The following is a 12521-nucleotide window of genomic DNA, read 5'->3' on the forward strand; positions in this document are numbered from 1 at the left end:
AGAAAGTTCTCCGGGGTTTACTTCCAAAATGCATCCTGAACAAATCCCTTCTCTTTCCTCCCATCCACTGCTCCAGCCTGGTGCAAGCCCTGGCACCACTCTTTTTGATGACACCACTTCTTCCTTAGTTTCCCGGATGCCCTCTGGTGCCTCCCTCCGCCACCCAGTTCTCCACTCCCCTTTCCCCCAAATTCCAGTTACTACTGCTCTTTAACAAACCATCCCAAACAGCCGTTTCATGATGCTCACAGATGCTGTGGGTCAGGAATTGGGGCAGGGCAGGGCTGACATTGATTGTTTCTACTCCTCAGTTGGAAAGACTTAGAGGCTTAGGGGTGACTCAACAAATGAGGGGCCAGAGTCATCTGGAGGCATGTTCACTTGCAGTTGATGCCAGGTGTGGGCTGGGACCTCTGCAGGGGCTGTGGACTAGGGCACCTCCACAGGCCTCTTGGTGTGAACTGGGTTCCTCCTAGCAGGTCAGTAGTCAGGGTAGTTGGGATTCTTACACAGCCACCCAGGGCTTCAAAAATGAACAAGGCAGAAGCTACATTACCTTTCCTGATCCAGCTTGGAATGTCACACTGTGTTACTTCTGGCACCAGATTGGAGGGGAAGGAACATAGACTCCACCTCTGTCAATGGGTGGTGTGTCAAGGTGACCTTGTAACATTCTTTGTGCAAGAGAATGTGGGGTGGGAGATATTATTGTGGCCATTTTGGAAAATTTAACCTGCCTCACTCCTATATTCCATTCTCCATGCTGTGCCCAGAGTGGACTTAAAAACCTGAAATCAGATCATAGCACACCCCTGCTGAACAGTCTTCCCATAACTGCTCACCCCACCTAAAATAAAATCCAGATTCCCACAAATAAAATACAACCACAAGACTTCTGGCCTCATATCCTTTGTTGTCCTCATGGCCCACCATGACCTTCTTTCTGATTCTCCTTCACATCAAACTGTTCCTGCCCCAGTCCCTTTGCACTTGCAGTTCCCTCTGCCTGGAAAACACTAGTTCATTTGAAGCAGCCCTCCCCTCCCTGACCACCTACCACTGTCCAGTCATTATTACATCACTGTGTTTCATTTCTTCTAACACTTGCCACAGGTTGAACTTTATAGTTCAATGATTTGTGCTAGTTTATCTGTCTCCTTGTTCAGACTGGGGCTGACCAGGTAATACTTGTCTGTCTTATTCACTACTGAATGTTCAGGTGGGAGATCAGGTGCCAGGTGATGGAGGCCTGTACAGAGGAGATTGTGTGTGTGTGGTGATAATATGTCTTGGTGCAGATCTCTGTGCTTATCCTACTTTGAGATCATTGAGATTCTTGGACGTGTAGATTCATGTCTTTCATCAACGTTGGGAAATTTTGGGGCCATTATTTCTTCAACTATTCTTTCTGTCCCTTTCTCTTCTCTCCTTCTGGGATTCCTGTTATGCATATATTGATATGGTTGATGGTGTCCCACAGGTCTCAGGCTCTGTTAATTTTTCTTAAAATTTTTAAAAAATAAATGTATTTATTTTTGGCTGTGTTGGGTCTTCATTGCTGCACGCGGGCTTTCTCTAGTTGTGGCGAATGGAGGCTACTCTTTGTTGCAGCGCACAGGCTTCTCGTTGCGGTGACTTCTCTTGTTATGGAGCATAGGCTCTCGGCATGCAGGCTTCAGTAGCTGTGGCATGCAGGCTCAGTAGCTGTGGCTCATGGGCTCTAGAGTGCAGTCTCAGTAGTTCTGGCACACGGGCTTAGTTGCCCTGTGGCATGTGGATCTTCCCAGACCAGGGCTCGAACCTGTGTCCCCTGCATTGGCAGGCAGATTCTTAACCACTGCACCACCAGGGAAGTCCCTAATTTTTCTTGGATGTGTGTGTTTGGGAGGAGTCAGGTTGAGAGTGGAGTGCACACCATCAGATCCCTGCCCAGATGCCTTTGAGGCAACTGCCGACAGTGGAGAGAGAGGTCAGGGGTCAAGACAACACCTCTTCACAAGTTGAGGGGAAGGGCTGTAGGACTAGTGTCCTTTGGAGTACTCTAACTCAGAGGAGCTGGAGACCAATGTAAGGGTGAGAGCAGTCCTTGGCCCCACCCATGTCATGTGAGATGATTGAAGGAAGCTCACAGGTCACATCAATATTTGTTATTTTTTTGGTAAACCCTTTGGCAGGGTTTCTGTACTTTTCCTGTTGCATTTATTTGGCTGCATGTAGCTCATTTAATTCACAGTTGGCAATGATTCTTTCTCAGCAATCAGAAATTCTTGATAAGTGAGAACAAATGATCTACAAACTGTATACAATGATTATGAATGCTAAATTTCACACTTTGTGAAGTTTGTACAATTATTCATCTGAATTTTACTAGTTGCTGTTTGGATTTTGGAGTGTGTGTGTATGTGTTTTCTTTCCTGCAAATATTCACATTGTTGGCTTATGTGCTATGCTTATGATTCTTGATGGATAAATCAGCCCCTGGCAGATACAGGGATTTGTTGAAATGCAGGCAGGGGGGTAGGTCAGGTTTGAGTGGAGCCCTACACCTCTGTGGCAGACAATGGAAGTTGATGGATAGGTACCCTAGCTTCCTCACCCCTTGTATGGGGTGACTAAGGTGTGTTTTCCACACTGATTCTCAGAGGTCCCCATGGGATTGAGTTCCAGCTTCCCCCAGTGGAAACTTGCATATCAATGCACTCTTTACTGATTCCCTTCCCTTCCCTGTCTCACTTCTCCACCTCCTTTTCAGCATCTCCTATATCACTTTCCAAATAAACTACTTGCCCTTGAATACTTATCTCAGGATCAGCTTCTGGGAGACACCAAATGAAGACATTCTCTCTAGGCCTCAGTTTCCTCACTCATCCAAAGGGAAGAATAACTCCCCCTATTACCAAGGTTATGGGAATAGGAGGTGTTGGGAATGGGGCATGTGTCTGTGGGCTAATTCCCCCATCTGCTACCTCTCTGGGGGTCCTCCGTTCCTGGGAAATGGAAGATGGAGCTGGTTATGGGGAGTTTCCTCCACCTCCTGTTTTTATTCCAGTTGTCCCCACACTGGAGGCTCACATGCATCTGTCATCTTCTAGGATGAGGCAATTGCTGCAGCCTGCACAGTCCTCCTTGGTGGGGAGTCCGTCCTCAGAGGCACCAGGGAACAGGTGGCTGCCCAGAGATGTCCACTGTGGTGGCATTGAGGAACTAGAGGGACAGAGGGTGGTTGAGTTACCATGAGGCATCTTCCTGAGGCAGGATGTGGTATCACCTGGGAGGCAGTCAGAGGGGCGGCATATCTTGGACAGAGCCTCCCAATGGCCCTTGGAAAAGCCCTGCCAGACAGCTGTGGAGCTGAAGCTGAGGTACAGCAGGGCCCCCTGTTGCACACACAGTACCTCCCTTTTATTAGCTCTGCTGGGCTTTCTTGCTGGCAAGGCCTCTGCGCAGGCCCTGGCACACATTTGGCAATTAGCTACCTGCAGCCATGTCAAGAGCTGCCCTAGTGACCAGCTTGCAGGGCCTGGGGGTGCTAGTGTGGCCACCAGGGCCTCCTAGATGCTGGTTGTCCCAGAGGTAAGGAGGCGACCTGGATAAGAGTGGCTGATCAAATGAGGACAAGAAGCCTGGGGTGGACAGGACCAGGCAGAGACCCCGTGTCGTTCTTTAGCTCCTCCCTCTTCCCTCCCAGGTCTCGGGCTCTCCTGCACATTCCAAAGAAAGGTCTGGCCCTTGACTGGCTCCTGGGAGGTAGCCTGTAAGCCTCTGGAGTATCCTACCTGGTAAGAATCTCTTTGTATACCTGGGGGCCATGCCAGTTAATTTATGCTAACAGTGAGATTTATAGCGGGGGCCTTGGGCCACACTGTATCAGTTTAACCTCTGGAGGGGCCAGAGACTAACTAAGATGAGCCATGTAGGTGGTCAGCCATGTCTATGTGGCTGTTATGGGCTGGATTGTGTGCCCCTCCCAATTCATATGTTGAAGTCTTAACCCCCCAGTACTTTAGACTGTGACTGTATTTGAAGATAGAGTCTTTTTAAAAATTAAAAAATTTTTTTTTGCTGCAATGGGTCTTTGTTGCTGCACACGGGCTTTCTCTAGTTGCAGTGAGCAGGGGTTACTCTTTGTTGCGGTGTGCGGGCTTCTCATTGTGATGGCTTCTCTTGTTGCGGAGCACAGGTTCTAGGCACGTGGGCTTCAGTAGTTGCAGCACATGGGCTTCAGTAGTTGTGTCTCGCGGGCTCTAGAGCGCAGACTCAGTAGTTGTGGCACATGGGCTTTGTTGCTCCATGGCATGTGGGATCTTCCCAGACCAGGGATTGAACCCATGTACCCTGCATTGGCAGGCAGATTCTTAACCACTGCACTACCAGGGAAGTCCCAGAGATAGAGTCTTTAAACATGTGATTAAATAAAAATGAAGTCTTTACTCTAATCCAATATGACTGCCTTCCTAAGAAGAAGAAATTTGGACACAGGCATGTGTGCACACAGAGGGAAGATGAGGGGAAGAGAGAGGGAGAAGATGACCATCTATGACACCTGGATCTTGCACTTCCAGCCTCCAGAACTGTGAGAAAATAAATTTCTGTTGTTAAAGCCACCTAGTCTGTGGTGTGTTGTTATGGCAGCCCTAGGAAACTAAAACAGTGACCAACCCCTAGTGAAAATCCTGGGCACCAAGACTCAAGGGAGCTACCCTGGTTGGCAGTACACCATGTGTGTTGTCACACATTATTGCTGGGAGAATTAAGCACTGTCCACGTGATACCACAGGGAGGGGACAACTGGAAGCTTGTGCCTGGTCTCTCTTGGACCCTGCTCCGTGTGCCTTTTACCTTCGCTGATTTTAATCTGTATCCTTTCCCTGTAATAAATCATGAATATAGGGCTTCCCTGGTGGCACAGTGGTTGAGAGTCCGCCTGCCGATGCAGGGGACACGGGTTCGTGCCCCAGTCGGGGAAGATCCCACATGCCGCGGAGCGGCTAAGCCCGTGAGCCATGGCCGCTGAGCCTGTGCGTCCGGAGCCTGTGCTCCGCAATGGGAGAGGCCACAACAGTGAGAGGCCCGCATACCACACACAAAAAATAAATAAGTAAATAAAAATAAAAATAAACCATGACTACAACAACTTTGCTGAGTTCTGTGAGTCCTTCTAGTGAATCATTGAACCTGAGTGTCGTCTTGGGGACCTCCCACTACATAGATTCATAGAGAAGGAAGTGACTCCCCAAACCTCTGGCAAATGTACATTTGGAAGTAGGAGCTCCCTTTCCAGGACCTTGGGCTCAAGCCTTACTGAATCCTTCCTCATGCCTTGTTGGAAGTGGCTTTCTACCCACTCTGGTGGTACGTTTTGTCCCCCAGAACCCCACATGAGCACAACTTGAACTGTTCCAAGCTGCAGCATGATCTTGGGAAAGTCACCACCTCAGAGGCCATCCAGCATCATGGTGGAGGGAGGGATCAGGTTTTAGGGTCATACCAGGCTGGATTGGAAATCCTCCCCACCCCACCCTAATCCAGCATGTGACCTTGGGACAGTCACTTTCCCTCTATGATCCTCAGTATATGAATCTCTAAAACTGCTTTAAATACCAAATAAAATCCCATATGGAGAGAAAGAAATGTTATTGTACTTTCATACTGTCCAGGGTCATTCTGCTCCTTCAGATATAGATAAGATTGGCTCAAACCTCTTCCAACATCTTTGCTGAGATTTTGGCAGATCTCTAGATGATTTTCTCATGATCTCCTGTTGTTGCTGAATTAAATAGTTTCACTGTAAGCTCAATGTTCCTGGTCTATAGGATGAGGCACTTACTCCTCTCCTTGATTTCATCAGAAACCCACTCACCAAGGCCCCTGGGTGTGGAATGGGTTTTACTGAAGTTTAGGAGAGTGGAGGGGAAGTTTACATTGCAACTGCAGCAATTTATCATTGACTGCTAGACATCTCTGTTCCAACCCAGCCTACCTGACCACCTCATGTGGCATCCTAGAGTCTTGCCATCACATTACCTTTCCATCCATCCATCCATCCATCCATCCTCCCATCCATCCATTTGTTCATTCATTCATTCATTAATTCACTCAACAAGTAAATTTTGAGTGGCTGCTGAGCCCTGTGAACCATGAAGCTATGGCTCCCTGGCTCTCAGCTCACAGTTAAGTGGATGAAATAGACATTCATCAAAGAGTCACACAAATGAATGTAAAAATCATTGATATGGTGAGGAGAATGAGGGGATAATGAGCACCTGATGTAGCTGGGATAGGAAGGGGGTGAGGGGAGGTTTCCTTAAAGTGGGGTTTGCATTGAAATCTCAAAACTGGGGAGGCATTAACTCAGGGTGGGAGTGGAGAGACAGGAGCAGCATATACAAAGGTCCTGTGGCACCATCTTTGTTTATCCCTTCCTTTTCTGATACTGGGATTCAGCTTGCCTCACCTCTCACTTTTTAGTCCCTTTTGGTCTCCCTGCTGCTTGTCACTTGCATCTGTCTATACAAGGGTTTGCAAACTAGGGTCTGAGGGCCAAATCTGGCTCTTGAGCTATGAACGGTTTTTAAATTTTTTAAATGGTTGAAAACAAAAGACTACAGTTCATGAACCAAATTTCATGCTACTTTTGATAATTTTGTTTTGTAATTAAGACTTTCAAACCTAGTGCCCATGAAGGAAGACTTAGTGATAACCATAGGATTAACATGTCCAGTGATACTTAATTTTAGAAAGTCCACATTAGACGGCAGATTTTAGACAGGGTTTTCTGGGATGCAAATTAACTAGGGTTTTTCTGTAATCGTGGAACCTAGACAGTTGATACAGAAGGTGGAACCTTCTTCCCGATTTCCTCTTTGTGAGATGAAGTCAAGATATTTTGGTAGTTGTTATCTTTGGGAGCACCTGTTGCAAGATAGCCAGCCATATTAGGAGGGTTTCTGGGGTGGGGGAGGGGAGGGGAGAAAAGGAGTAGACAAATACCTGTCACTAAAGCCCAAACAGCCAGATCCATTTCTACCATATGTTTTACTTTCTTTAAAACAAACAAAACGAAACACCCTACATGCTATATTTTATTGCTACAATTTGGGGAAGAGGAATACACAGAAGGTAAATATTATTTGAGAATCTTTCTGCATCATTTTGATGACTTTAATACATTTTTCAATGCAATGGTTAAAAGAAGTACTATATTTTGTGACATGTAAAATAATATGAGATCCAAGTTTCAGTGTCAATAAGGTTTCATGGGTGCTCAGCCACGCACCTTCCTCAATGTACTCTCTACCGTGGCTTCCTCGCTATAACCTCAGAGCTGAGTTGTCATTGCAACAGAGACTGTATGTCCCATAAAGCTGATATTTACTCTCTGGTCCTTTACAGAAAAAGTTTGCTCATCCCTAACCCATGGTATAACTTAGCAGCAGGCTTGCTCTGAAGCACCTGCCCTCCCATACATCTGCTTAACCCTTATCATTGTCCCCTCTGCCCTTTGTCCAATCCCTGTGGTGAGGTCTGACCACAGCTCCCTGCATACTCACTCTCCCCTCACTGTGGGCTCTGTCCCACCAAGAGAACGTTGCACATGCTGTTTGCTCCCAGGGGATGATTACACCGGAGGTGGGTGGAACTGGGCCAGTCCACAGCCAGGATCTGTGTTTCTGAAAAAGAGCAGCTTTTAATCCATTTTGTGAAATGGCACTATCGCCACCTGATGGCCATTTACTCCAACTGTAGCTGCAGTTCTTTCAAAGCATTTGACATGAACCATCATCCTCTCCAGGACCCTGTCTAGGGCAGGGAAAAATGGAAAATGCCCATGGAAAAATGCCCCAGATATGGTTCGCTCATATTTCTGAACAGATGGCCTATTCAAGTTCCAAATCTCTACAGCTTCCCTCCATCCCCCATCTATCCCAGTGATCCTCAAACATTAAGGCTCATGTAACTCCCCTGGGGTTGTTAAAATTACGATTTAGTGGTCTGGTATGACATCTGAGTCTTCATTTCTAGCAAACTCCCAATAACATTGATGCCTCTGATTCATGGACAACTTTGAGTATCAGGCTTTACTTTTTTTTTTTTACTTTTTTTTTGACTGTGTTGGGTCTTCATTTCTGTGCGTGGGCTTTCTCCAGTTGCGGCAAGCGGGGGCCACTCTTCATCGCGGTGCGCGGCCTCTCACTGTCGCGGCCTCTCTTGTTGCAGAGCACAGGCTCCAGATGCGCAGGCTCAGCAGTTGTGGCTCATGGGCTCAGTTGCTCCGCTGCATGTGGGATCTTCCCAGACCAGGGCTCGAACCCGTGTCCCCTGCATTGGCAGGCAGATTCTCAACCACTACGCCACCAGAGAAGCCCGGCTTTAGCTTTTCTATAGAAAAGAGGTCAGCAAATCCTTCTGTAAAGGGCCAGATAGTAAATATTTTAGATTTTGCACATTACAGGGTCTCTGTCAAGACTACCCAACTCTGCCTTGTAGCTTGAAAACAGTCATATATGATACATAAACTAATGGGCGTTGCTGTGTTCCCATAAAACTTTATTTATGGGTTCTAAAATTTGTATTTTATATAATTTCAATCTGTCACGAAATAGTCTTACTTTAAAAAAATTTCCAGGACTTTCCTGGCTGTCCAGTGGTTAAGAATCCACGCTTCTACTGCAATGGGCACGGGTTCGATCCCTGGTCAGGGAACTGGGATCCTGTGTGCCGTGTGGCACGGCCAAAAAAAAAAATTAAAAAAAAATTTTTACCAACCACTTAAAAATGTAAAAACCATTTTTAACTTGCAGGCCATACAAAAAACAGTCTGTTGGATGGATTTGGCCCATGGACTGTAGTTTACAAACCCCTGCTTTAGACACCGAGTTCTAGACAATATCGTGTGTCATTAAGACCTGGGGCTATGGGATGGGTCCTCTGAATCTTCGCTATGGCTTATTAGCAGCTTCACTTTTCAAGCCTCAGTTTCTTCATCTGCAAAATAAGGAGTTATATTACCTACCTTGTAGGGGTTTTGTTTAAAATTTAATGAGGTAATGTATATAAAGGGCTTAGTCCTCTACAGGGCACATAATAAATCTCAGCTGTCGATGTCATTATTGTCGTTATTCTGAGACCCAGATATTGAATCCATGCAGCTTGAATCCTTCAGCTTTTTCTCCAGTTGTAGCACAACTCCCTTAACCAGAACACAGGGTAGTCATGGACTTGAGATGATATATCTGGGCATGGTCTTTGCATGATGCTGGCCCTTCCTAAACAAACTGTATCAGTTTCTTAGGGCTGCCATAGCAAATTACCACAAACTGCATGGCTTAAACAACAGAAATTTATTTTCTTAAAGTTCTAGAGGCCAGAAGACTCACATCAAAGTTGTCAGCAGAGTTGGTTCCTTCTGGGAACTGTGAGGGAGAGTCTGTTCCTTGCCTCTCCCCTAGCTGCTGGTGGTTTGCTGGCAACCTTTGGTGTTCCTCGGCTTGTAGAAGCATCAACTTGATCTCTGCCTCCATCTTCAGATGGTATTCTCTCTAGGTGCATGTCTGTGTCCAAATTCTCCCTTTTTATAGGGACACCAGTCATATTGGATTAGAACCTACCCTAATGACCTCATTTTACTTTGATCACCTCAGTAAAGACCCTATTTCCAGATAAGGTCACATTCTGAGGTACTAGAGGTTAGACATCGACCTATCTCTTTTGGAGGACCCAATTCAACCCCTACCACTAACTCTCCATGAGTTCCAGGCCACTCCATACACTGGTTGCTGATAGCACTGGTAGAATCGTATTGGGTTTGGAGCCAGGTGATGGACATCACAGGAAACACACGGACTATGGAGCTAATCCAGGGCCAGTGTCCTCCCACTGTGCTCTGTGCACTCCCTGCTTCAGGACCACCTGGAGAGCTTGTTAAGGATGCAGACTCCAGGGTCCAGTGCCAGGCTGTTGAATCACAATACCCATGATCCAAATGCCAGCATCTTCTATGTCCCAGTCCGGGAAATGGGGTGGCTGTTTTTATGCCAATTATCCCCATGCAAAGTCAGGACCACAAGGCCCCCTGTGAGACTGAGGCTGGTGGCTGCTGGATCCAATAGCAAGTGAGCTAATCTCAACAGATCCTCTCAAAGTCCTCCCCCAAGTCACTTAGGAAGCACAGTGATGTAATACCTGTGGCCAATACACATTGTCTTTATCAATATTAAAATGAGTGTAGCTAATCTTTCATTCCACTAGGATTATCCATGTAGCAATACTATAAGCCTGATACTCTAGAAAATTTAAGGTTACTTCAAAGTCTTCTCTGCTACTCTGATCTTTGGGGGAAGATAAACCATGGGGATAAACCATGCTACCCTTCCGGTAGCACTTCATTTATCTCATATGACACATTTACTAAGTTGCTCTGTGATTATTTATTGACAGGTCTGTAACCCCCACCAGACTCTGAATGCCTTGAGGGCAGAGATGGGATGTATCCCTGTGTCCCAGGCACTGAACCGTGGTCCTGGAACATGGTAGGTGCCGAACAACTATTCTGCCCTAGGACTGAGAGGGGGCTACTTTGCCGATCAGCTTCCTCAGGGCTGCCTTCATGTCCTTGTTCCTTAGGCTGTAGATAAAGAGATTCAGCATGGGGATGACCACCCAACACATCAGGGCAACCGCCTTGTCCTTCTGGGAGGAGTGGGAGATGCAGGCTGCAGGTACACAGTGAGATGGTGCCATAGTATAGTGACACCACGGTGAGGTGTGAGCTGCAAGTGGAGAAGGCTTTCCATTTGACCTGAGTAGAAAGGCTCTTGAAGACTGCTTGGAAAATGGAAGTATAAGAGAAGAGGATGCATGCGAGGGAGCTGATGCCCAAGATGATGCCGAAAGGAAAGATCAGCAACTCGTTGGTGTGTGTGCCTGAGCTGGAGAGCTTCGGCAGGGGTATGAGGTCGCAGAAGAAGTGGGGCATTTCAGAGCCGGCACAGAAGGTCAGTTGAGCCATGAGGCAGGTGTGCACAAGGGACTGGAGGTTGGTGATCAGCCACAGCTCCCCCACCAGCAGCCCGCACACACGGGGGCTCATAATGGCCAAGTAGAACAGAGGGTGGACAATGGCCATGAACCTATCAATGGCCATCACAGCCAGGAGGAAGCTGTCTATGCTCCCGAACAGGTGGAAGGCATACATCTGGGCAAGACAGCATACATCTGGGCAAGGCATACAAAGGGCATGGCTTGGCTCTGAGTCCAGAGGTTCACCAGCATCTTGGGGACGGTGGTGGAAGACAAGAAGACATTGACCAGGCACAGGTTGGAGAGGAAGAAGTACATGGGTGTGTGGAGGTGGGTGTCTGTGGTGTTGGCCAGGATGATGAGCAGGTTTCCAAAGACGGTGACCAGGTACATGAGAGGAACAGCCCAGAGGAAGATCTGATGCTCTGACTTTTCCGAGAGTCCCAGGAGGAGGAATTCTGAGACTGCTGTTCAGTTTTCTGCTTCCATGGACAGTCTGTGTCTACTGTGAAAGATAAAAGGGGAGAGGGAAGAGACATAAAGCTGGGAGTCAGAGATGGAGTTCCAGTCTCAGCTCCCTACAGACCCGCAGGTTCTGTGAAAACCCATGGAATCCTTACTGTGGATCCTCCCTTCTGTGGATTTCTGTTTCCCCACACAAAACCATCCATGTCCTTCCTCCTTCCTCCTTCCTCCTTCCTTCCTTCCTCCTTCCTTCCTTCCTTCTTTCTTTCCTTCCTCCTTCCTTCCTTCCTTCTCCCCTTCCTTCCTTCCTTCCTTCCTTCTTTCCTTCCTTCCTCCTTCCTTCCTTCCTCCCTCCCTCCCTTCCTTCCTTCCTTTCTTCCCCCTTCCTTCCTTCCTTCCTTCCTTCCTCCCTCCCTCCCTCCCTCCCTCCCTCCCTCCCTCCCTTCCTTCCTTCCTTCCTTCCTTCCTTCCTTCCTTCCTTCCTCCTTTCTCTTGTAGTTTGTTAATTTATATGGTAGTATTTAAACAATATAATTGCAGCAGCAACTACAATCAGCACAGTCAGGTTGGGGATTATTTAAAATAACTGAGCAGGAATGTTTCAGCTGGCTAGTGAGTAGCCTTCTGGCCTCAAGAATTCATCATACTGGGACAGCATTCAGTATATTTTCAGGGGAAACAGAGATGTTGGGTGAACCCAGAAAGCTGGTTAAGTGGAAGTTTTATTATTTTTATTTATTTATTTTTGGCTGTGTTTGGTCTTCGTTGCTGCATGCGGGCTTTCTCTAGTTGTGGCGAGTGGGGGCTACTCTTCATTGTGGTGCATGTGCTTCTCATTGAAGTAGCTTCTCTTGTGGAGCACGGGATCTAGGTGCATGGGCTTCAGTAGTTGTGGCACGCAGGCTCAGCAGTTGTGTCTCGTGGGCTCTAGAGCACAGGCTCAGTAGTTGTGGCACAAAGGCTTACTTGCTTCATGGCATGTGGGATCTTCCCGGACCAGGGATTGAACCCGTGTCTCCTGCATTGGCAGGCGGATT

General features: G+C 47.2%; 1 protein-coding gene across 1 annotated transcript; it reads right to left on the reverse strand.

Moving 5' to 3' along the window:
* Positions 1–10554: 10554 nt before the first annotated feature.
* On the reverse strand, positions 10555–11508 carry OR1I1 (olfactory receptor family 1 subfamily I member 1; the record flags this gene model as incomplete). The annotated part of the gene is given in 5 exon segments (XM_082620875.1): positions 10555–10700; positions 10703–10729; positions 10732–11226; positions 11229–11490; positions 11494–11508. Coding segments are annotated over 5 exon segments (945 nt in total).
* Between the last annotated feature and the right edge of the window lie 1013 nt (positions 11509–12521).

The sequence above is a fragment of the Mesoplodon mirus genome, assembly GCF_964341445.2.
Source record: "Mesoplodon mirus genome assembly, chromosome: 5".
In the NCBI taxonomy this organism is placed as follows: Eukaryota; Metazoa; Chordata; class Mammalia; order Artiodactyla; family Ziphiidae; genus Mesoplodon; species Mesoplodon mirus.